At 39.2% G+C, this 24,490-nt stretch overlaps 4 protein-coding genes across 9 annotated transcripts in view; 1 reads left to right on the top strand and 3 right to left on the bottom strand.

The window, feature by feature from the left end:
- Positions 1 to 10,073, bottom strand: LOC146488718 (ephrin type-A receptor 7-like). Its single transcript, XM_085113150.1, has 16 exons — positions 9,681 to 10,073; positions 9,209 to 9,256; positions 8,142 to 8,501; positions 6,709 to 6,917; positions 5,569 to 5,638; positions 5,141 to 5,258; positions 4,984 to 5,036; positions 4,330 to 4,560; positions 4,036 to 4,146; positions 3,701 to 3,885; positions 3,232 to 3,351; positions 2,709 to 2,779; positions 1,562 to 1,602; positions 1,374 to 1,470; positions 875 to 974; positions 1 to 549 (listed from the first exon to the last, which is right to left on the bottom strand). Exons 1-16 carry the CDS (start codon positions 9,793 to 9,795, stop codon positions 487 to 489), a joined length of 1,992 nt encoding a protein of 663 aa, XP_084969276.1. The 5' UTR covers positions 9,796 to 10,073; the 3' UTR covers positions 1 to 486.
- LOC146488717 (ephrin type-A receptor 7-like) overlaps positions 1 to 14,687 on the bottom strand; it is a 115,351-nt gene extending 100,664 nt beyond the window's left edge. For all 3 annotated transcript variants that reach the window (XR_014865302.1, XM_085113076.1, XM_085113085.1), the window contains exon 1: positions 14,533 to 14,687. The gene's annotated coding sequence lies outside the window, so the exon portion shown is untranslated. The remainder of the gene's footprint in view (positions 1 to 14,532) is intronic.
- The window catches only part of LOC146488716 (ephrin type-A receptor 7-like), a 148,988-nt gene extending 134,289 nt beyond the window's left edge, over positions 1 to 14,699 (bottom strand). The window contains exon 1 of the mRNA XM_085113101.1: positions 14,627 to 14,699. The gene's annotated coding sequence lies outside the window, so the exon portion shown is untranslated. The remainder of the gene's footprint in view (positions 1 to 14,626) is intronic.
- Positions 14,700 to 17,194: 2,495 nt separating this feature from the next.
- Positions 17,195 to 24,490, top strand: part of LOC146488715 (ephrin type-B receptor 1-B-like) — a 28,238-nt gene continuing 20,942 nt past the window's right edge. For 2 of the 4 annotated variants that reach the window (XM_085113036.1, XM_085113019.1), the window contains exons 1-2: positions 17,195 to 17,351; positions 21,488 to 21,665. In XM_085113036.1, the coding sequence (XP_084969162.1) occupies positions 21,519 to 21,665 (147 nt within the window). In that variant the 5' untranslated portion in view covers positions 17,195 to 17,351; positions 21,488 to 21,518. Of the gene's footprint in view, positions 17,353 to 19,269; positions 19,332 to 21,487; positions 21,666 to 24,490 lie in introns of all 4 variants that reach the window. The other 2 variants (XM_085113022.1, XM_085113030.1) reach the window with 2 other exon arrangements.

The raw sequence follows: 24,490 nt of genomic DNA, 5'->3' as shown, positions 1-24,490 counted from the left end.
GTTGTGTGTGTTCATTCAACAGACTCATCAGTCTTATTCTCTTTATGCAGCTATTCAATTAATGTCGTCGAATTTTAAAGCTTCAAGCTTATGCAAAAAAAAAAAAAAAAAATGGAAAGGTAGTGACGGTAGCTGTAAATCTTCTGCATTAGACCGTATTCGCATTCGCGGTGTCGAACTGGATCTTGCTTGCAAACAAGGGGGGATTTTTTCACATCCAGATGTAGCCTCCATTCCAAGTTAGATCCAGTTCAATTTCAACACTACGAATACGGTCTATTCAGCTTTATGTTCACCGGCAGTTTTCAGTGTCATAGGATCGGTGAAAATACCATAAATATTTCATTTAACTTCTGTAGATTTGAGCCATAACTGAGTTTGGTAAATGTACGGTTTCCGAAAATCACTAAATTGTAACGAAATTTCCACAAGCCTCAAAACCTGATTGCAAACGAAATAGCTGTATAAAATAAAGGTCTTGGTAGCTTAATCGAACATATCAAAGTTGACGTAATCTTTATCATTATAAACATCAAGGTTGACGTAATTCTGTTGTGAGAAAAGGAAAAACAAAGTTCATTAGTTAATGATATGCTCAAATTTGTGAAATTTCGAATAGTGTCTTACTTTCAAGGGGACTATTTTTGCAATCCGAACTGCTGAATTAGAACACCAATTTGGATCGGATACCGGACAACATTAAATTCTGTTATTGAATTAAAAGTTATGAGAGAACAGAACAGACACAATCACACAACTTTTAAAAAAGCTAAAGTCCAAGCAATATTATTTTAAACTCAGCAGAAGGTTTTCGATCTTGATTTATTTGAGTATTATGTTCCGTGTACATGTACCTACAAATCATTGCCCATACCTTCTGATCACTTATCAGTCTATTCACGGCTGCGCAGATCCACTGGAATGTAGGGCGATCTTTAGGTTTCTCCGACCAACATTCGGACATGATGGAAAACCTTTAAAGAATGAATCACAGTTTCATGAGAAATGCTATTTGATGCTACTTTAACGATGCTTATTTTGACAGTAGCCCTATTTCGTTCCTTCGACCTTGTGATCAGAGAGGACGAAATTCTTTGTTATTTTGACACGAAGATACCTTTTCGTAGGTTGTGCTGCAGTTTTCGGTGGAAATTGCGAGGTTAAAAATCGGTCAGTTACCCAACAAATCAATGAGCCAACCAGACAACCACCCAAACAGTTAATCAGTCGGTCGGTCAGTCGGTCCACCAGTTGTTTTGGTCGGTTAGTCGGTCGGTCAGTCGGCCGGTCGGTCAGTCAGTCGGAATTCTTAGCTTTAAAACTGTTGCTATCCTGAGAAATATGACATCTACCGTACAGCACAAATGACTTACAGTTCCTTGGAAATGTGGATTGGCCGTGGCATGCGATATCCTGTTTCCAGCAAAGATGCTACTTGTTTAGCCTTTACACCGGGGTATGGTGAATCACCTGTGAAATAGAAACAGCATTACTCTGATCACATTACTTGCAGATTATGCGGTTTTTTTATAAGCTGGGAATTCAAATGAGCTTCATTTACCTATTGTGAATACCTCCCACAAGACAATACCATATGACCACCTTTGACGGAAAGAAAACGAAACACTTAACAAGCAGCGTTAAAATAAATGCATCATCAGATGGATAAATACATAAATACATAAATAAATCAATGGTATCATTAGTGTAGTATTGGGGGTTATTTGGTGTTACAATTCGCGCTTAATTTAAGAAACTGGGTCAAATGTAAGAGAAATCTAACGGGTACATGTCGCATCCCGTACATGCTACATACAAGACCATACTAAAACCTTGCAGTCAACGCTCAGTTCAATTTAATATCTTCGAAAACTGAAATATGTAACAAGTAACATGTCTTTCTTTTATCAAAAGTAATTCAGTGCCCTTAAATGATATAACTGGCAAATCTAGGTACCTTGAACTACTTTAAATCGCTTGGCTGTTTCAGTGTAACTATAGCTTGCAAAACAGTTTTGAGTCGCGCCAAACGCGCGCTCTTTGAAGGGAAAGTCTGGAACGAGCGAGGCAATGGAAAACGAGACGAGCATGCGAGGTTCGCGCACGAGAATTTACGCTTCAAGTCTCGCGGGGTCGGGCTTTCTGTCATTCTCGTTTTCCTCTATCATCTCAGGAAAAACAAAAACTACAACAACAAGAACAACAAACAACAACAACAACAACAACAAAAAAGAAATAAAAAGACAAAACAAAAGGGATCGTGTTGAAGTATAGTGTACAAGCACTAGGTGGAGCTAAATCCAAACGACTTTGAAGTACACTGACAGGACGATTGTTATCACACTATTAAAAGTGATGGCGTCAGTTTTAAATTACCAGGGCTTTGTACATCACCCTGCTCGAGAGTTTTAGACAACAGCTCTCTTCGTCTTTCTGACTAGAACAGCCACCTGTCGCTATTCTCTTCACCGCTGTTTATTAAGGACGACCCAAGATTGTACCGCTCATTGAAAATACAATTTGCCTTTTTTTTTATTGTTTACACATTGAACACTATTAATAAAACAACAAATTTAAAAAACAAAAACAGCAACGACATTTTCAAGTAAAGAAACTAGTTGCATTTGTGCTACGCTACAATCACCGGTCGTGCTATAGCGGCGTTTGATAGTGATAACCACTGCATGGTATAAATTAAAGTTACATACACGTCACTCATATTACTGGATTCACCACGGAATAGAGATTCAGGGGGCATCCACTTGACTGGAAGTCGAGCCTTAGAAGAAATGTAATCAGAACAATAATCATAATCATAATTATTTGTAGTCATTATCAATCATCATAATGATCACAATAATAATCATAATGATAATCGGGGGAGAGGGAAGAGAACCGACGCAACGCAACTATCATTTAACTATAGTGTCTAATTTAGTAAGTCCAATCATCACCATTAAATTTGATCTATTATTTGTTGTTGTTAGAAAAATCGTCGTCGCATTGGTTTTTCCCCCTTTCGATTCCCTTTTCTCCATTTCCTTTCGCCAGCTACTTTTATCTTACAAATATTCCCAGATCAATTTCTGAAATTAGTCACGACGTTTCGTGTCGTTTGCGGAAATATTGAAAGTTGTAAACGTTCAAAGTCGGCGCGGGTAGAATCCTCCTGGCCCCGCCCGGTCCAGATAGGATGAAATGGGATGATGGTGGCATGAAATTAAACAGTACCTGCGACTTTCGCACATAGATATCGGCATTCACGTCACGAGCAAGTCCAAAGTCTGAAATTTTACAATCTTTGTTTTCACCAACAAGAATGTTACGAGCAGCCAAATCGCGATGAACAATCTAAATACAAAAAAAAGTATTTTCATATTACATAAAAGAGAATGTTTTGGAAGGGAGAAGTCGTAGAGTTATGTTAGCTCATTATATACTCAACAAAATATCGCTTTTCTGATTGGTCAATGATGAATGCATAAATAGGTTAAAGATTGCAATAGAGGTTAAAGAGTGCAATATGGGGAAGTTGCTATGGAAACACGGGGGAGCGCCAAATTTAAACAACAAATCATAAAAAAATATGGCAGACAGTCGGTTTGCTTTGTCAAACCGACTGTCTTGTTTAGTTTTAACTCAGTAAGGATCATCTTTTCAAGCCTATCGTTAAGACTTCGAAATGGTGGTGGCATCTTACCTTCATTTTGGCCAGATAATTCATCCCATCGGCTACCATCCAAGCGAATGATAAAAGATCTTTCGCAGTAAGCCTTGATGTAGGGTTCTCTCCTGAATTATAACTGTCTGAGTGACCTCTGCTCTTTCTTAGATACCCTAGTAAATCGCCGTACGGTAGATACTCTAGTACAATCAGAAGAGGACCTGTTGACACATAATGAGTCAGGGGAGTTTGAGATGCTGCAGGCACGTCTCATTGAAAAAATAAGCAGTTTGCCAGGGGAAAACGTTCAACCAAATATTACAGGAAAGTACGCTGGCGACGTTAACAAACAGTTTCACGAAATGACTTACCACCAAGACTACAGCAGCCAATGAGCTTTAAGACGTGAGGATGAGGCTTGAGGCTTTTCATCACATTCAGTTCCGCAACCATGTCAACTTTATCTTTAGGAGTGGCGGTATCTTTATTGACATGAAGGGAAAATTAAACAAAATTATTAATGGGGGAGGGGGAGAGATTCAACATGCACTCCATTAGTCAGAGAAACACTTCTCCCAAGTATGTTAATTGCGTGTCTACTAAAACAGCGGTACTTTCAAAAGCGACAATTTAAAAAAAAAAAAAAAAAGGTGTGAAGGTCTCACCTTTAAGGGATTTCACAGCCACAGTGTCGTTACCCATGTTCGCTTTAAAAACTTCACCAAAGTTGCCGCTTCCTAGTAGCCTCACAAACTTGATATCATCTCGTTCCAATTCCAACGAGTGAATATCACTAATATCCATGTACTCCGCAGCTTGATGCACGGTGTCATCCGAATTTGTTCCAGGCATAGCAACTTCCATCTGAATGTCTTCTCGTTCATGGGCAATATTCACTTGAAATAATGCAATTGTGATGTCAGAAATGACGAGAACGAGCAAACAATTAGCCTGCAGAACAGGCATTATTTATTTATTTATTTTATTTTATTTTTTGTTTGCGTTTTACGGGCTTGCCGCGCCTCCACTCGCCTGAAAAATGCAAAAAAAAAAAAAAAGAAATAAAATAACGCCTATCCATTTCTACATGACCCAATTTCATGCTAATGTTCTTCTTTTAATAATTTTAGATTAATCAACCAAATGACCTAATGTTCGAGCGCAAAATATTTAAATGAGACCATTTTTTCGGTCATTGTAGGACCACTAATCGTCGTGCAATATCACCGATACACTGATGACATTATGGTACGTTTCAACTATAGCTACTTCTGCAAAGTACGCTGACGACCATTTCCACATGCAACGTTCCGGTTTACCTTGTGCAGCTTGCAAATCTGCCAATCTTTTCTCTAATCTGGCTTGCGCTTTTCTGCCAATTAAGAAAAAAAGAGAGAGATTCCTGAAGAGCTCTGATGGATTGATCTACACTTTCAATCAAGACCTCTAACTGAAACAAAAAATGTGCATTATTACCTTTGTCGATAGATGCATGTACCAAGCAAGGTCAGCACAATCAAAATAATAACTGCAGACACCACAGAAATGGCAATAACAGTGACAGGATTCGATGGAGGACTACCTGAAGAAAATCCTTTTGCAAATTCGCAAAAGGATTAAGTCCAAATTAATCGAGATATTTTTCTGTAAGATTGTTTACCAAGGTCTTCTTTGCCTACTTTTATATTTATTGAAGGTACTTAATTAAGAAGGTCTAAATATGTCGAAATCAATCCAGCTATATTCAGGTGTATATTCTATTCTCGACCTCAAAAGAGATGATTTGACGTAGAGGCTGGCATGAGGCCAACATAAAACGGTTCACGTTTAGTGTAGTATTTACGGCAAAATATATCGTTAAATGTAGTTGTAATTGCAGCAGCCACTTATAAAAATCAGCCAACCTGGACCACTTGGAATTGTAATCGTTTTTACACCCGGAAGTCCTGTTCCAAAGTTGTTCAGGGCAAACACCTGCAAAGCCAAAAAAAAAAAAAAACCGGTCAACGATCGAATCAATGGTTGGCCTGTCAGATTGGGGACGAGTAAGACGTAGTTGGTCTTTCAGACTGACGACCCGGTTGACTTTGATTAACAAGATCTCAAGCACTTAAAGGCCAAATGGTTTATTTGCTTTAACAAAGCGAATGACACTGAACCGAAATTTTACACATAGGAAGGTGTTATCATCCTTAACATTTCTAAGTGTAATAAGTAGTGCTATAGATCACATGACATGTCGCGTGATAGTTTTCGTGGAAAAAGAGTTTACAGGTAGGCGACGGTCTTAAGAGAAAACATCAAAGAAAAACGCTTTTCTACTAAAAATTAAATATCTCCAGCCCTTCACGTTTGGAATGATCGTCCATTGTTCTGTAAAATGAATTTGTGAGGACAAAGGTCATTTCTCAGTCCAAAATTCAACCTTTGATTGTTTATTACTCTAATTTAAAAAATTGAGGCGTTATTCCAAACGTAGAATGTTGAATATATTTTAAATCTACATCGGAAACGCTAATTTATTTATGTAAAGAAAATTCTTCTCCGAATCGCCGATTTAAGTTTGCTATTTTTATTTTTTTTAACTAATGCGTTAAGGCAAAAGAAAACATCGAGTTTTAAATTCAGATAAAATTTCACCCTGTTCAAGACAGTCAAACCGAATATATTGTAGATCATTCATATTTTTCTAACACCCTTCAAACCCAGGCCTTAAACTGCTTGAGATGGCCTTTCCTTGGGGGCGAGGGTTATTTGAAAAGAACCACGTACTACAGATGGGGCCATTCACTTGCCTGGGAAGGGATGGTGCCTGGAGAGGGTGTATGGGAAACGAATGACTTCAGAGAGGGGCAAAGGAAAACATAATAATGATGATGATGATAAGTCAGATGACATGCAGATAGCCATTGGGATGGGGAAGGGGGAGGGGGAATCAATATGAAAGGACTAAAAATGTTTATTCCATCAATTCTTCCCGCCTTCTCCATAGAAAGTAAAGTTACCCTTAAAGGGATCAAGTTTATCAAAACCTTACAACTTACCCGAAGTTCATAAATTTTTCCCGACACTAGACTCTTAATCTGCACTTCCTCGTTTTTTGTTGTCAAGGTTTCGGTGTCAGAAGAATCATCCATTCTGAAGTATGTCACTCGGTATCCTTCAATTATCCCGTTCTTGCATTTAAGTTTCCATGACAATTCAATGTTGCCATCCTCAACAAGATGGACAGCTACTTCCGGTTTGCCGGGAGCTGTGGTGGGTAGTGCAATGGGTTATCAGTGTAAACATTGCCTTCCGAACCTACAACTAGTTTATCTACAGGATACAGTGACTTTTTTGTTTTTTACTCTGCCATTCCAGGGTTTTTGTTATATCCGGGACACAGGGACCATTATTTACTTATTATGTTCGTTTGTGGCTATTTTTACATTGCATACAAAAGGGTGACAGCAAATCTACCATGTGGTCCCTGCTGAGTAAAATTTGGTCCCTCCTAATCAAATTCTTAAGAAAAACCCTGCGATCAAACCAACATTAACAGCGCAATCAACCAATCAGAATTCGAAGCCAATTCATGTGACCCGAAGTTGCGCACGAGCATGGCGTGAATGGTTTTGATTTTGATTTTGATTCTGAATTATGAGAAAGTGGTGCGAGTTTTGTTCTCTAATGATATACAATGGCCGCGAACACAATTGAAGCGCTGGAATTGCATCATACAGTCAACTCTCGCCTTGCGGACCCCTCGTTATTACGGACAACCCGATAATACGGACAGCAGCGAAATCCCCGGCAAAAATAGAGTACAGGCGTTTGACTGAAATAAATTCCAGCTATTACGGACTCGAGGGTGATTTGACTGTACAGTGATTTAGTTTTTTTTTTTAATAAAAAACCTGTACTTAAGGACGGTGCCTACTAATACCGAAGTATTTTTGTGTGGATTATGACTATGCAGGAAAAGCAGATCTTAGCAAGTGCTATTGGAATCCAAAAAAAAAAAAAATTGGGGGTAACCATGCATTTTTCAGAAATAACTGAGCAATAATATCTCTAAAAAGCGCCAAAATATAAAGCAATGTATGGGATTTTTTCCTAACTTGAAGCTTAATTATCTCTGAAAAATGCATGTTTACCCCCAATTTTCTTTTGAGATACCAAAAGCATTTGCTAAGTTCTGCTTTCTCCGTATAGTTTTAAACCGCGCAAAAATATTCCTGTATTAGCAGGCACCACCCATAGGAAACCCGAGTATCTCGAGATGCGCAAAACGTATGCGCAGTAACAATAGTAGGCGCCGTTCTTAAGTAGATTAAACGAGGGCAGAAAAATGAGGGTGGCAATAAGCCTACTTTTTTAAAGCAGTAAAGTGCTAAACAAATCTAGGCTTATTACCTGTGTCAAAATATAAAGTTCTGGCCAGTATTACAATGTTACAGTGAATCGTGGATATTTGACCACCTTAATAACTTACCAGTTCCGTTGGTCCTTAGGTTTACTAACGCAAAGTTCCCCTTGACACCGTGATTTCTTTCAGCCACTTTACTGACTCTGTTCTTGGCGCTTATTTCGCAGGTGTAGTTTACAAAGGAAGCCAGATTGGTTATTGTTATATTTGCCATGTTTAATTCTTCCATCTGGAATAGAAACCTGACTTCACCGTGGCATTCTTCGTCATCGCAACTCTTGCCATAATAGTCGCATGATTTTTGGCACTCAATGTCGTAAAGCACGTCAGTTTCAGTACCAATGGCAGCAGGAGGCGACCAAGATATGACAGCTGAGATATTAGTTACAAATGACGCAACCGCATCTCTTGGTTCAGAAGGTATGACTTCATGTAAGGAAAAAGAAAAGAATACACAAGCATAACCATTGTGACAGGGTTGTTTACTCGCGCGAGTTGCAGAAAAGCAGTGACGGATATTCAAAGGCACAGCGCCTATCAACCTGGTTTTCACTAGCGACAAGCACAAGCAGAAATATGACATTTCAAACACTAAGCTGAAACGCACTCAACTAAATAACAGATACAAGGTTACATTATTATTTTCATTACCACGGGCCTAAACATTTCTTACACCTGTGCTTGTGCATGCCTGCCCAATTGCCCTTACTCTTCTTTTATTATAGCTTGTAATGTCAATATCCAAGTTTAAAGGGTGACCCAACAAAATAGCATAAACGCAGCAACTTTACGTCGAACCAATTTACAGTTCAGTTTAACATCTTTTGCTTATAGTAATTCTTCTTTCGTTCCACCTGTCATCCAGTCTCAAGTTTCCAAGAAGGAGAAAAAGTGGGCATCTAATTTTTCAGCACTTATAATAGACTTTTTCTTCTTTAAGAACCGCTTCGCGAATTGCCAATCTTATATACGGGGTATAGGACAATCATCTTTAAAAAGGTTCTAATCTCGGAAAATTTGTTTTAGATGATTTTATTTTCACAGCAGACTAACATCACGGTTATTGAAAATCAAATGGAAAAGAAATTCAAACGAACGGACACGATCAAAGTAAACGATTAAAAATGACCCACCAGTGCAGTTAAACCCCTTTCCATTGTTGTACGTTCCACGTGAACATTCTATCATTTCAGATTGAAAAGAAAGAGTATCAGATTAAGGGAGAATAAGAGTAGTAACCTTACTAAATTAAGTTGTAGCCGTTAAACCTATATGCAAGTATGTGAATGAGAATCAAGTGGTGGTGTATCGTTCGTCAGTTTGAACTTAAGTTGTAGTTAAGGTATTAAACATCGTTCTGATGCTTTTGATTTGTATGCTTATCAATGAAACTTGTGCCGTGACGTTTAACATGAGAGTCCGCTTTATACGGAAACTTCTGCATGTCTCTTTGGCGTTCGTGTTAACCAGGTTCCACTGTATAATTCGAATGCATAGCCAACAGCTCTAGAGAAAAATGCGTAAACTAAACAATATTCTACAATCCACTGGGAATGAGGGAGGGAACGTTTTTTCGATACAAAACAAACAAACACAGAAACATACCACTGCATATCCCTCCAATGTTCTGCCTGTTTTCCTTACAGACACATCTTCCTTCAAGTAGACTCGTATTCCATTCACCAGTGCTTTCACAGAGAACAGTCATACTGCCCTGCATAGCTTGGACAGAGTTTGCCGAACAATTTCCTTCAATTTGAATGGACTGGTGGTTTTTTAATGGAGGTAATAATTGCGGGAGAGAGACCAAGCTGTCTTTAAGAGTTTTTCCAACACAAACATTATAAGAAACTTTCACGGAATACAATCTTCTACAACCACCTTGATCGCGAAATCCCAGTACAATAAATTTGCTGTTTACCTCCAAAGGTATTGTTAATATCGAAGGGTCGCCTTGCTGATGGTTGATAGTGCCAAATCTTCTATATGAACTATAGCTGGTAATTGGGTCCGGTATTTTGTCCCTTAGGACACTTGTGTTTGACTCCCAGACATAAGCAAAAAACGATTCGTTACAAAAGTGGTGCGGTGGCTGGCACGGGTAGGAAAAATAGTTGACCGTGACATCCAGTCTTTTTCCTTCCTTAACTGGAATGATCCCACTTCGTAACCAATTGTTTGGTTTGTTGGCAGGGGTATAATCGCACAAAAGATAAATATTCTTCACGGAATTTGGGTGACGCCACTAAAAACAAAAAGAAATAAAACTTAACAACAACAATAGTTCACTTCCACAAGGACCCTAAATTTAATTTATGTACATGTACAGGTTTCAAAGGCAAAATAATAATAACAACAATAAGTCATTTGACATTCTACCGTTCCATCTCATCTCAAAGTAAAATCATAATCTAAATGTGCAAACTCGCATCGTTTAAGCCGCCAGTGTCACAGTTTCTGTTATTGTTCACTGGAAGTGCTTATTGAAACTGATGTCCTCTCTGTGCCCCCTCTTGCACAATGCAGCCTTTGCATTAAAGCTATCACACTGGGTAAATAGGCGATTTCCGAGTTGCTTTGAACCTCATTATCAAAGCAATGCTAAGTGCAAAGCATTTATCACGAAAGTTAGTTTTCCCTCATAAGCAAACAAAACTAATTTTCACATAAAAAGCTTACACTTAGCCTCGCTTTCGTAATGAGGCTCAAAGCAACTGGGAAATGGCCTATTGTAGGATGCGTTCGGTTGACGTCGCATACTATTTCCTTTGAGATCTGCAAAATAGGATGGTGACTTGCTATGACACGGGAATTTTAAAGAGCCGACACCTTAACTTGGTAAAGTATAATTCAAATTTAGAAAACCATGGCTGTCAAAATCATGCTACCACGGAAACATCAAGTCACATGGGCAATGACCTGTCATCCAAATTTAGAAAACCATGGCTGTGAAAATTATGCTACCATGGAAACATCAAGTCACATGGGCAATGACGTGTCATGCCAAATTGTTCTCAGATCAATTAAGGAACAGTCAGGAAGCCTCACAACAACAGTCGCGACAGTCACAAAGCCATTGCGCATATGCCACGAATGACATTCCAATCCTAGCAGTATGTAGGACGTTTGTCCCATGAACCTAGCTTAATGCATGGTCTTAGCTCCCACGAGTCTCCTGTAGCTCAGTGGTAGAACATCCGATCTAGTAATCGGAAGGTCTTAGGTTCGACTCCTGATAGGAGCACTCGGATTTTTTCCCGAGTATGCCTGTGTCATTTACTGAATAATACATCATTCTCAGTCACAAAGCCTGCTGGTGTTTGCTGCATGAAAAATCAAAAAAACAAAAAAATTCGGCCAGTGCCTCTAATAGGGTTAACAGGTCAGCAATATCATTATATTCAAGGGCATGCCTATCAACAGGTCCTATTTCTCGTTTAATGTCAGATAAAAATTTAGTTAAATGGTCATTTTTCCTGTTTAAATTCTGTTACCTAATGGCGTCTGTGATTGCCTGATAAGCACCACAAATTTCAAGTGGCTTACACGACATGCTTGGCTACTCAGTTCCTGGATCAGTCAATTTATGAGGTACTGGAATTTTTTTAAGGAAGTGACTTATAGTACTATCAAATAGCTCAGGTTGCCTGCAACTGCGAAGTAAAGAAAATGAAATCAAAAGCAGGTCTGAGGCAAGCCTGTCATGAAAATCACGTAGTCGATATCATTCGTTGCAAAAGCAAGTGAAACGAAATTAACTCAGAAAATAATCAGTAATTCTTATTTCATAAATAATTTTAAGATATTTTAAATCGAATGTGTTAACAATGAACGATCTTTACAAGCTGTTTAGGCCAAAAACAAAACATCCTACAAAACGAACGAAACACTGCCCCTCAGGTGAAGGGAAAGTTAGGGCTGGGGAAAAGGGTTCATCCCTTATGGTATAGTAAGTCTTGCCAACTGTTTGTCTTTTTTTCGAGACCAGAAAATTAAACTGAGAGGACATTTTGAAGAAGGTAACAGGTAGGAAAAGGGTACAGAGGAAACAGAAACTAACCCCGGTAGAAGTCTTTGGAATCACATCCCAGATCCACACACACGAGATGCAGTCTGGTGTTTGCATCACCATCACTTCGTCCGATGACGTCCAAGATACAAAGCCCAAGGAAGTGCAGATAACAATCCACCAACGCTCCATAGACGGCTTTAATTACATGAACTCTATTGCTGAAAAAAGAAGAGGAGTATCATTAGGTTAATACCATGTAGCCCTTTCAATACCTGCGTTTTAATATAACTTCTTAAGTTTCTTTAGCTGGGTGTAATTCCTACAGTTCATCGTTCAAGAAATCAGTCTATTTTTCCTCTGTTCCTGAGCGAATGGTGGCATCCTGGAAACACTACCATCTGATTGGTCCTTAAAACGGGCAGAATTTTTCTGTCTCTTGACCACATTTCGTCCTGTGACGATACCGGTAACAAAGAACGCTAACTAGTGAGGGAGGAAGTGAGAAGTTGCAATTTGTGTTAAGCGAATGTCTGCAGTGATGTTATGGAAATTTCTCTTTGAAATGTTAAAGTGAAATTATTTACTCAGAGGAAGTAGACAAAGAAAACTGCTTCACCATGGCTTGGTCTGACTGCGGGCACATTTTTTTTCCCGTATGCGGACCAACCCAGGCCGGTAAATAACATTTATATTTATTTATTATTTTCTAAATTATATTCTATAAATATATGTTTAGGCTGCAGATTCAAAAAAGGACGCGGCAATTAAAAGTAAAAGTTATTGCAGTTATTTAAACAGAGTCTAACTTAGGTCGCGGCCTAAGACAACCAAAAGTGGGCCTCGAAATCTGTTCATAAGTGGTTGATTTTAAGTAGATAAAAAGTTTCCTAGTCTGGGATGCAAGCCCTCTTGCTTCTGTAAGCAGCAGACAATGTTTAGCCGGAGTATGACTGTTACGTTGGCAAAATTAAAAATGGCTTAGAACGTGGTTTTGTTAAATACCGTCTAAACTGTCTTTTAATTACTGACCTATTGTTTTTAACATTCATTTATTTAAGATCTGTGCTGTGTATTCAGAAGTTATATAAGTTTACTAAACTTGAACAACTGTTTCCGTTTTTCCTCATAGGTTTCCTTGTTACTCACCAGAAAGGTTAATAAATCTCTTAGTTGCAAGTCTTCTTTTTCGCATGTTATAGTACTATTTTGCACTAGTGGGCATTGATATTTGTGGCATTCTCATCTTTACATTTTACAGCCAAAATATTAAACCTGTGTTGGATCTGTTTTGCTTCACATTTTTTTTTTGTCTTATCTGTTTAGGTTACCAGAGTTATTGTTCAAAGTTGCTCGCTACAGTTTGTTGTTGAAATCCTTCTCCCTCCCCTCCCCCATGTGAAACTTTGTTGCCTTGAGCACCCCTACCCCCGAGATTCAGACCTAATTCCATCCTTTGTGGCAAGACCCCAACAAAATGTTGAGGGATGCCAGATCTTTTACAGACCTGGCTGTAAGTTTTGATCTCGGGTAATTAAACATCGCCTTGTGTTGGTCGCCTCTCTGAAACGAAACCAAGAGCCGTCTCACAGTCTAAAACTAAAACAAGAAAGGGTCAACTCTTCTTCTGTTTGCTGTCTTCATGACTTCTTTCACCTGCTCACGTCCAGGTTGATAAGCAATTGTCTGAGTAACTTGGAAATTTTGAAGATTCGCTCATCATTTATTAGCTTTAGTGGCGTGGATGTCAACAGTTATTTTGATAATATCTTTAAAAAAAAAATCGTACGTAATCACCACTGACCTCAATACTTCTTTAAATCTCATTCAATTTCTATAATCTCTCATTTCCCGTTTCCATTATCCATTCCTCATTCAACGTTTTAGTAGCACCCTTTTTTTTCTTGCTCCCTTCAGTTATCAGACGTATCAAAATGCCGATGAATTTTTTTTTAGTGTTACGCAAGGAACCAGAACGAAGTAACATATAAACAGTTGATTATCGCACCTCGCTCAGCAATGCAAATCATGCGATGAATCGGTCAAAAGACAGAAACTTTACGGCCTTCCCTTGAATGTTAGGAAAATTTGCGTTGCATCGGAAAATTAATCATATCGTCACTTAAGAACAGTGCATGATCAGGCCCACAAGTTGTACTTCGATTTCTGGTTTGAACTGGATTTAGCCGTTAAAAACATGTACATTGCTTCAAATGTTTCTTCCCAGGTTAATACAGGATTGGTGAAATTATTCATTGCTATTACTTCCTACTTCACTGTTCAATATTACACGGACCAGATACTATTGGCACCTTCACACTAATGTACCGAACAGGGAAGCGAAAACGGAATATATAACCTCCAGGCTGCTTCCAGTGATCAATGGAATTTAGGTTACCGACGAAAGCGAAATCAAAACACATTGTCTATTAAACGTTGTGAACTTACCAACTGAAGATGCGATTCTCTGTCTCCTAGTCCCCAGTTATCAATCACCAGTGCATTGTGCACGTGGTGATAAATATGGCATGGAGGGTTACACCTAGCCTGTAAAACATTTGTGGATGAAAATTTCGTCAAAAGCGTGAACTATTTGATTCTCTGCAAACAGACCGAAAGGAAATGTAGGTCACGAACTTACCGCAAGGCTTCAACAAGCCATCTACCCCAGCCCCCCCCCCCCCCCCCGGGGGACTCGGGAATGTTTTCGTCATAAATATCTGGTTGTTAGGCTTATTTCATTTCCTCGTATGTACAATTGTCAGGAATAAACGTGTTCACAAGTGTTTCGTGAACTGGACGCGCAATCGATCAAATGTCATCTTGTTCGAAGCACTTAACTTATAGTCGGTAGTCACTAGTCACGCGACACCGTACAGCCGGAGCAACTCTAGATTAGTTGAAAAACAATAGCATGCAATAGCGGAAAAACGAACAAACTACAGGAAAAATGGGCCCTTGCCCTGAAACAATAGAGCCGCTTGATACTGATAGATCTAACGAAATAACTGAGTGGTCCTAATTCTAAATAGCTGCTGGCAATCTGATAATTAATTGTGATTGTCGCCGCCACATGGCGGATTGAATTCAGATTAGAAAAGCCGTAGATTGTCGAGATTGAACTGCCACCATATTGGTCGGTATAATGACAAACACAACGTAAGGAGAGCGCCACAAGTACCGTGGGGGTAATCATCAGGGGAGAAGGGCTCTCTCCTCAGCAGAGGCCTCTTTCGCGCTCGAGAGGAGACAAATAAGGGACTGGAGAGAGTAAAGTAACGCGCGGGACCTTCCCATTTCCGACATTACGCTCCTTTTTTTAGGAAAGAGCCTCTGGGGAGAAGAAAGAGAGAAGGGGCAAGAAAAATACTCTCACCGGGTTTTACCCCCTTTCCCTCCCCCTCGGTAGTTTTGGCGATCCGGTCTCAGGCTATGCTTATGGGCGTCATTGCAAAGCAAATCGACAAAATTACACCAGAACTTTTGAAACAAGCTATACGAGACAGTACCGGGGGGCTTGGTGGTGCACCTCTTGGCAATTTCGGGAATGTTATGCGGTGCACGGAGCCGAAAAGTCGAGACAACTGATTAGTTACCGTCAATCATAGTTAATTGAGGGACTGGTTATGAAACCTTGCCATGACAACAATAATACTGCAATAATTTATGTTGGATGGGCAGCCACCGTGCACAATCCTTTGTTTTAACGTTCACACTATACAGTTGAATATCTTAACAGGAACATTTCTATTGGTCAGTTGTTCTAACACATTTCAAAATCTATTGTGGCTTGTGCACGGTCAAAGCCAAAAATTCCAAAGACGTTTGTCAGGCTTCATAACCATTACCTTTTTAATTAACTATGTGTCAATTCATTATGCAGCAAATAGATTGGCCCAGACCGGCAGGACCACTTTGTGTTCATGATAATGATGAGTTACGGTGGATAAAAGAATACACAAAATGACCTTTTTTCTAGTGATTTATGACGTACAGGCTTTCGTGATCCGGCTATTCGAGGCTTTCCTGTTGTCAGTGAAGACGGTTGGTTATATTCGTAGTTCCTTTTTATTCCACCCATACACTTTTTTCTAAAAACTTTTTTTAAAAGAATGTTGAGGCTGAAAATTTTAAGAACATACGATTTAAGAAAATATCCTAGACTGAGATTCCGTTAAGAACGTCTTTATTTGAAAACGGTTCAAATGAAACATAAAACTGTAGTGTATACAATCAACATTACCGCGAATATTGCTAGCTGCTGCTCTTTGATGGTTTCCTGGTATGAGTATGCATTGATTTTTCGAAGTGCTATTATAAGAACATCTCAAGAACGTGCCAGGCCAAAATGGCAAAATAAATAAGATACTTGGTCTCAGCCAAAATATTAGACGTTCTTAATAAGAAAAAAGTGTGCCTGCGACAAGGGAGCTTAAGTTGTTCGTAAAGGGCTACTTTGGCGGTCGGCAAAGACGACACGACATCCGTACAAAGATTCAGTTGATTTCCGCTTCAGAAAATGAAACCTTTAATGTTAAAAAAATACTGTTGCTTGGTTACAGCGATTATTGTTTGTGTTAGCAATGGTTATTACTTGTTCAGTTCAATTACTTCCTTAAAAGGGCAATCGAGCTAAGGTTGGTTTCGTCTGTCCTTAATCCTGATCCGGCGGCCAAAAGTACGTTTCCATAAACATAAAAATTGAATTAGCAGTATTGTTCCTGGATTCACGGATAACCACTGCATGTATGAATGGCTCATATAATTAATATAAATCTGTTAAAGGAAGAGTTTTCCGATTCAATCGATTTCAAATCAGTATCTGCCAGTTCAACTTCCTTAGTAACCTCGTCTCAGTAGTGACAAGGAACTGCTCTCAAGAATTTACAATGGGCGAAAAAGTCCGAGGTCATTTATTCTCGTCTAGCAGTTTTCGTCAGTGTTTGTGCTTCAGGAGGACATTTTATCGTACTCATAAAAAAAGTCTCGACATAAACTGTATATAAAAGCCAATTTTGTCTCTGACAGTTCGCTACCGTGACCTGGGACGAGTCCAGTGTTGCGTGACTGACAATTATATATATAGCTATTGTGTAACTATTTAACTATTGTGTAACTGCTTCCTTAGCGCATATTCACTGTTGTCACTCACAACTCATCGAACCGTTCACGATGCATTGGATGTTTCGTTTTCCTGTTCAGTGGCTTTGATCTCTATTCTTCGAAGATTCTTCTTAAGTTAAGGGCAACTAATTGGCTCCCAACTGGTAAGTACGAAACAAGTTTAAGCTGCAGTTATTTTATGTTCAACTGAAATCGAATGATGTTGTTGTCGACCGTCGCTTTGCAGTTGTACCTGCGTTCGGTTGTATATTAAATTTCCATGTATTCTAACTCACAAATTCTTTCTAAAACTGATATTTTGGGTTTTATCGGTAGTCGTTGTCGGATTCAAATAGTTCCTAAGATGCGAATTTTTAAAGATACGTTTCTAAAATGCCCCGGTAACCAAACATGTAATTTGTTTTGCTGACCTCTTGATTTATACACTGCTGTGTGCCAACCAAAGCTCGCGGTAGCATTCCACCTTATTACGATTCTTTTTAAGGAGTATTAACAAGATTTTTGACAAGCTTTGTCTATAGATTCCCTAAGCAAAACAGGGTATAATAATCGATAAGAAATACGGGCTTTGTTGATGTGCGTGAGCAATGTATTGTTTGAGTTTCCTTGCCTGGTCACCGATCAAACGATGATGTGGCGAGAATCTCCGGCTGAAATCACTGTTTTGCTTGACTCGCTCAGAGTTCTAGCTATAAGTTCTAAAGATGACTTGAGTAAGTGAAAGAGAACATTTCTCTAAAATGTGCCTTGAAATCCATCCATTTGACGGGTGAAATTTTGATACGCGAGGTTATCTGAAGGCACTGGCGCTTTATTTTTAATTATTGTCTTCCTCCAAGATGCAGGCGAATCATATTTATTGCCCGGTTAGTTAGCGCTTTCTTGAAGGAGCTTCGACGATTAAGAAGATTTCGTTTTTTTTTATTGTCAACGCACGTGCTATTCTGCTGGAATTCTAACAATATAGCCTCAAGTACGTTTGATGCGCGAAGTTGATAAAACTGATAATATTCACAGGATGTTCATCAATTTGAGGTATTACGTAAATTAAATGACCAGTCTTGCGGAAATTCGATGTTCGGGGCTTTATTCACAGACAACCCTTGACGTCTGCCTTTGTTCATTGTTTTGAAATCACTAAGGCTCCTTTGATGATCAACTTGTTAAACATTTCAAGAATTTTATTGCGATAAATGAAACACTTTCACACGATCACATATGCATGGTTCGATGCTTCACTAAAATAAACATTGGCCATTGCTATTTATAACCACTTGTGAACAATTTATGCTGTACATTGACGCAGTCAATGGTGGCTCTTGTTCGTGTTTCATTTGAATTGTTTTGAGAAAAGTCGAAAATAACTTTGTCAACAACTACGTGGAAGAACAACAAAACTTCGACGAAGGCAGAGAGCGTGCGTCAACACGTTTGACATCCATGTAAAAATTATCAGACCACCACGTAGTTTCTGACTTGACTGATATTTGGCCTTGGGAAATAATATCGCCATGGCTAACAATGTACAGAATTTGAACCATTTCAGAGTAATTAAGATAATTATGCGTCTATCTGATGTATGTACAGTGTGAAGTTCAGGACAAACGGGCAAAATAGAAAGGAGGCGGCGGAGGGCAGACGGAAATAGAGCCCTCCCCCCCCCCCCCTTTACTCCCCCCCCCTCCTTTCCAATAGACGAACTGCATTACGTGACGCATTTTAAAAAAGTGCTCGGTGTAGTTTTCTTGGGGGAAAGAAGTCAGAAAAACCACATACGTGCATTACAAGCTGAGTGCCCAACATATTACTGACTGGGTACTGAGAGCACTGATTTAAAAACGAATTGTTATTATAATAATGTCCATACGTGTTCTTCAAGTTATTATGGCACACATGTGCATTGGGGGAACATGTTACACTTTACTTTATACTTGTCATCACTTGAGTTCAGGGAACCAAAGATCTGTATCCTCCATCAGTTATTAGCTACACACACACAGCTTCCTTTTATTTTCTTTTAAACCAGTAATTAACCTTTTTTGTTATGCACAGACTGAAAAACACCCCCTGGTCTACTCATCTTATTGCGTTCTGAGTGAAGCCTTCTCATAATCCGACACTTGGTAACTGATAACACTGTTGCACAGTAAAATTTTATTCAAGATATCGGAAAGTGTTTTAGAAATTGAAAAGCCTTCTGTTCACTAAAAACTCACTCTGGCCAATGTTTGAAAGGTGTTTTTGTTTTGTGATTTACAGGACAAAGATTTCATTCCAAAATAGTCTCACTAAATGTTATGTATATCCTGTTTCCTGGAACAAGTCTCCGGCGAGGCGCATTCTTTAAAGTTCTTATTCTTGCGTTTTTACCGTCGGCAGTGTGTTCCAGCTACTGTAACTTCGGCTATTTCAGTTTCACGGCACCAAGGGGGCCTATTCAAGGAAGGGTTCTTGTTTCCAACAAATACAACAGGACATTACTTCTTGCCCCAGCCTATCGTTAAAATTTACTTTTCAAACTTTTGCATAATTAATTTTGCCCTTGGCCTCGCTTGAAACGATGAAAGTGATTCAAATTAAGGCGGAAATAGCCTAAGCTGTTATATGTCCTTTCTTGGTGAGCGCCTGTCACAGAGAAACCGTGAGGATTCGAAGGATTAGTAAAGCTCACAAATTCATCGAAGCTTCCGATCGTGTGCCTGGCTTCCATAGTATCATGTCTTATTTCACCAACGGTCATGGGGTGATGAAGTGACTTCAGATCTCATGTGAATTGTGTTGGGCCTGTTACAAACGTCGTCTTAGTGTCCTGCTAATTCGATCTGGTTCGACTTTAGCATAACTGTAGCGGGACTTGGTTTCAGACGTCAAATCAGTTAATGCAGTCGAACTTTTATAAGCGGTTGGTCAAATAAATTCAGCTGGTTTGTAATGTTAACTTACATGGTGTTCGTACATGCGCAAGTATTTTTGATTTCACAAAGGCTGCTTTCCTCTAATCAAACGATGTTCACGACAGGTAGGTTCAAGATTCGATCTGGAGTTGCCCAAAACTCATGCATTTTGCATGAGTGCCAGGGTTGCCGATTTCACGCAAACAGGGCCGTGCGAATATGGTCTGTGTTCAATGAGGTAAACTACGGCGGTCCATTGTGGTCACAAACAAACTGAACTGAGCGAATGTTGTCAGTGGCTAACGTGCCAAATGGATCAAATGTGGTCCAAAACCAACCAATCTGATCGCAGCACTTTACCTTCTGGCAGAAACCGCTAGTAATAATAATAAATTAGATAGAAGAAAGACTCTCGCAGTTATTTACGCAACTTAAGCAATTCAGGCTTGAACGGGATTCGAACCCCGCCCATGACCTCTGCGATGCCGGTGTAGTGCTTCACCAACTGAGCTACACGTATTGTCCCCTTACTTTACTTATGAAAGTACTGAGGGGAAGTTATTAAAATATCAAGAAAATTCACCTTGGGTCATCATTTCCTAAATGCTCATGACCTCAGGGGTTGAATAAGCATTGAAATTACAAGGAGAAATTTGATGTTGATCACTGTTAGCCAACTGGAAGCTGGAGGATGAATGAACGAATATGAATATAAAACATAGGTATATTTGAACTGCAGGTGAAACATAAGATGAAGAAAGACTGCCCTCGCCGAGTTATTTTCGAAAAGTTGCGAAAAGAAAGCCTGAAAAAAAAAAATCAGGTTTTCTTTGCAACCGCTAAAGTTGCGTAAATAACTCGGCGAGGGTCTTTCTTCTAACTAATCTGTCACCCGAGGTACAAATATATGTTTCATATATTCATATTAAAAAATTATAAAAATAGGATATGCCATGCCAGCCAACTAGAAATCATACATCTCCTTTACGGGTGTTGTTTAAAGCGTAAAGTTTAAAGGTTGACCAGATTAATTATGCATTGCAGTGTTTTCATATTAACATAGAGAAAAGGAGGGAAGGCCGCGAGGTGGAAAGCGGTTATATGAAAGTATAACACTTCGGTATATTTCAATGAGGCAAACTGAAGTACGTATAGAGTGGGGATCGTAAACAGTAATGTATTAGCAGGGTAGAAGGTTAACCTTTGTTCTTAAAATTTTACATCCGCCTGAAACTGCTGCTGAGTTACATCCGCCTACAACGGCTGCCTAAAAGGCTATGGCTAATGGGCTAATTATGTTTGTTTTTACGTAACCGAAAAGGTTGTAGCAAAGGGATAATTATGTTTTTAACGTAACCTTATAAATTTCCCTTCACTTTTTAAAGGTATAAACTTCATGTAATTCAAGCCATCTTTATGGAGCGTTGGTGGATTGCTATCTGCACTTCCTTGACCTTTGTATCTTGGGCGTCATCCGACAAAGTAGTGCTGATGCAAAGACCAGAATGCAATAAGTGTGGCAAGGTGTGGACCTGGGACCGGATTCCAGTCAGATCTACCGTGGTTAGTTTCTTTTTCCACTGTACCTTTTTCCCACCTGTTACCTCCTTCAAACTTTTCTCTCAGATTAATTTTGATTTAATTTTCTTTACTGCGCGGTTGCGTAGTAAAGTTGTGCTGTTGCCACACCGTTATCATATCCAACCTGAGCTATTTAATATAAGTTTCTTGCTTAAAAATAAAATAAAATAAAATAAATAAATAAATAAATCCAGTAAATTATATATTGACTGATCCAGCAAGTAAGTAGTCAAGCGTGTCGTGTAAGGCACTGGAAATTTATGGTGCTTATCAGGGAATCAGAGACCCCTTCATATAACAGAATTTAAACAGGAAAATCTACCATCACAGTGAAACCGGTTGTTCGTTTACGCGCCACTCTGCAATGTTGTTACGCAATGTTGGTGTTTTGATTGGCAGTTTGCTCCAAGCAAGTTGCAACATGGGCAAATTTGTTTTAAGTGAAACGGCGCGTTGTTACTTGTTAATGAGGGCTATTCTACAAGAAATAAATGGGGAGAAACGACCAGAAAAGACTAAAGACTACTTCATTGTGAGTAATTCAACTTTATTTGAAATAAGTGTAGTCTTTATTTAGTCGAAACCCATGTTTCCTATTTCCCATGGTTGCAAGTTCAAATGTCAACTTGCCCAGGGTAGCGGTTATCGCTCAGGCAACATTTTTTTCTGGAATATCACAAGTTGATCTCAATGCTGTGATGGGAAGCAACATTACTGCGATTTCAAAGACAAAAAAGGAATTGCCCTCTGGTCATCAGGGTATCGCTGGGTATCGAAATCAAGAAATCTGTTCAAGGCTACATCTTTCGCATCAAACCGTCTCCAATATTCTTACACTGAAAGTTCCTGCAAAATGGGACGCGGAAAACCAGTTGCGCTTAATGCTAAGACATCACGGTGTTGATTTAATTTTTCAACCTGCTTTACAGTCTAAATTTAAATCTTGCGAATTTTGTTTCAGGTCGATGAAGGCATATTTGCGACAACATGAATAGTTTTCAATTAACTTCACAGAACTTGCGATTATTCAAGGTTTGCAGACGATCACGCCAGCGATTTCGCAAAACATTTTCAGTTATTGTGGATTTGTCCTTTAAAATTGATTTTGAAAATCATTACAACGGAAGTCGTTTCTTCTTTCTCTGCTGTCCACAGCCTCGCGAATTCCACGCAATGGAGGGTATATTACATCGTAAATTTACATTGTGAAAATAACGTTCATGGGGTAGCACTTATCTGTGGAACTGCAGACCGCGGAACCTGCGGAACCTAATAATAATAATAATAATAATAATAATAATAATAATAATAATAATAATAATAATAATAATAATAATAATAATAATAATAATAATTTATTATTTATATAGCGCGCGAATCATAAACAGATGCTCTCGCGCGCTTTACAATAAAGATATCCTAAATAAATATAATTTAAAATTACAATGGCAAGGTCAATGGCTAAAATACAATTCTCAATAAAGGTCAAAGGCTTGTCGAAGCAAATGAGTTTTCAACCTGTCCTTAAAAGATTGAACACTTTGTGCGCAGCGAACTGCGTTCGGTAAATTGTTCCAGAGCGCTGGTGCGGCTACGGTAAAGCTACGATCACCCAGCGTACACAGAGTCTTGATTCTGGGCGGTTGAAGGAGGACTTCGCCGGACGAGCTAAGACTATATCTAGATTCTGTCTTTAGGGTGATAAGTTCGCTAAGATACGCTGGAGCGAGTCCATGGATAGCCTTATACGTAATTAACAATATCTTGAAGTCAATACGATACTTCACTGGCAACCAGTGCAACATTTTCAGTGTTGGAGAAATGTGATCGAAACGACTTACGTCACAGATAAGCCTGGCAGCAGCGTTTTGGACGCGTTGGAGTTTTTGCAGTTCAGTAGTAGGTAGGCCGTATTTTGATACTGTTGACCACTCCATACTGCTTAATCGCCTCCACTCTGATTTTGGTATCTCAGGCCAGGCGTTCTCCTGGTTCCAGTCTTACCTTTATCAGCGCTCCCAGTCAGTATCATTCATGGCCATACATCTAAGAGCTTTGAAGTGAAATATGGCGTGCCTCAGGGGTCTTGCTTAGAAGAAGCAAGACTGAAATGGCTATTTTTTTTGGCAACTTACATACCAGGTATAAGGTTACAGCTGATTCCATTGCTGTGTATAGACCCGAAAGGAAAAAAAAAATGAGTTAGGCTTGCCTTTTTGTACTTAAAACCAAGGCACAGAATCGATTAACACATTGTTGCAATGCTAAGCCGGGTCCCTGTAAGGGCATGAAACCAGTCTTGGTATTCATCTATATAGTGTTCCGGCTTGCTCCTTATCATCGCCTCTAAAACTTTGTTTTCTCTATCTGTTCCAATGCCAGGCAAAGAAAAGTTTATTCTGTTTCGGTTCACCTCGCCACGTTGCCGATACAATCCACGGATTTTTGAAACGAATGCGGTACTCGTAAAAAGAACATTGGCTGTTTCCTTTATCCGCAGGTTCCGCTATTCCGCGGTCTGTAGTTCCGTAGATAAGTGCTACCCAAGTTCATGTTTGTTTTGTGGGCCCAGATACCGAACTGCGTAGGAACGTTAAAAAACCTGTTTGTACGCACGGATGTCAAATAAAACCAAGTTTGTGTTTTTTGTCTAAGGGACTGTGCAATAATTATCTTGAGGGGGGGGGGGGGGAGTTCTAAAATTAGCAAAGTAGGCCTTAAAATAAAGTTGCACCCCCCTGAATTAAAGTTAAAATAACTTCTTGTCCACCCCCGTCTAAAGGGAAGATTACTTTAACCCCCCCCCG

This window comes from Pavona decussata, unplaced genomic scaffold (genome assembly GCF_977016875.1).
Source record: "Pavona decussata unplaced genomic scaffold, jaPavDecu1.1 SCAFFOLD_8, whole genome shotgun sequence".
NCBI lineage: Eukaryota > Metazoa > Cnidaria > Anthozoa > Scleractinia > Agariciidae > Pavona > Pavona decussata.
Note: the sequence above shows the minus strand (reverse complement) of the source record. Positions and strands in the feature narration are given on the sequence as shown.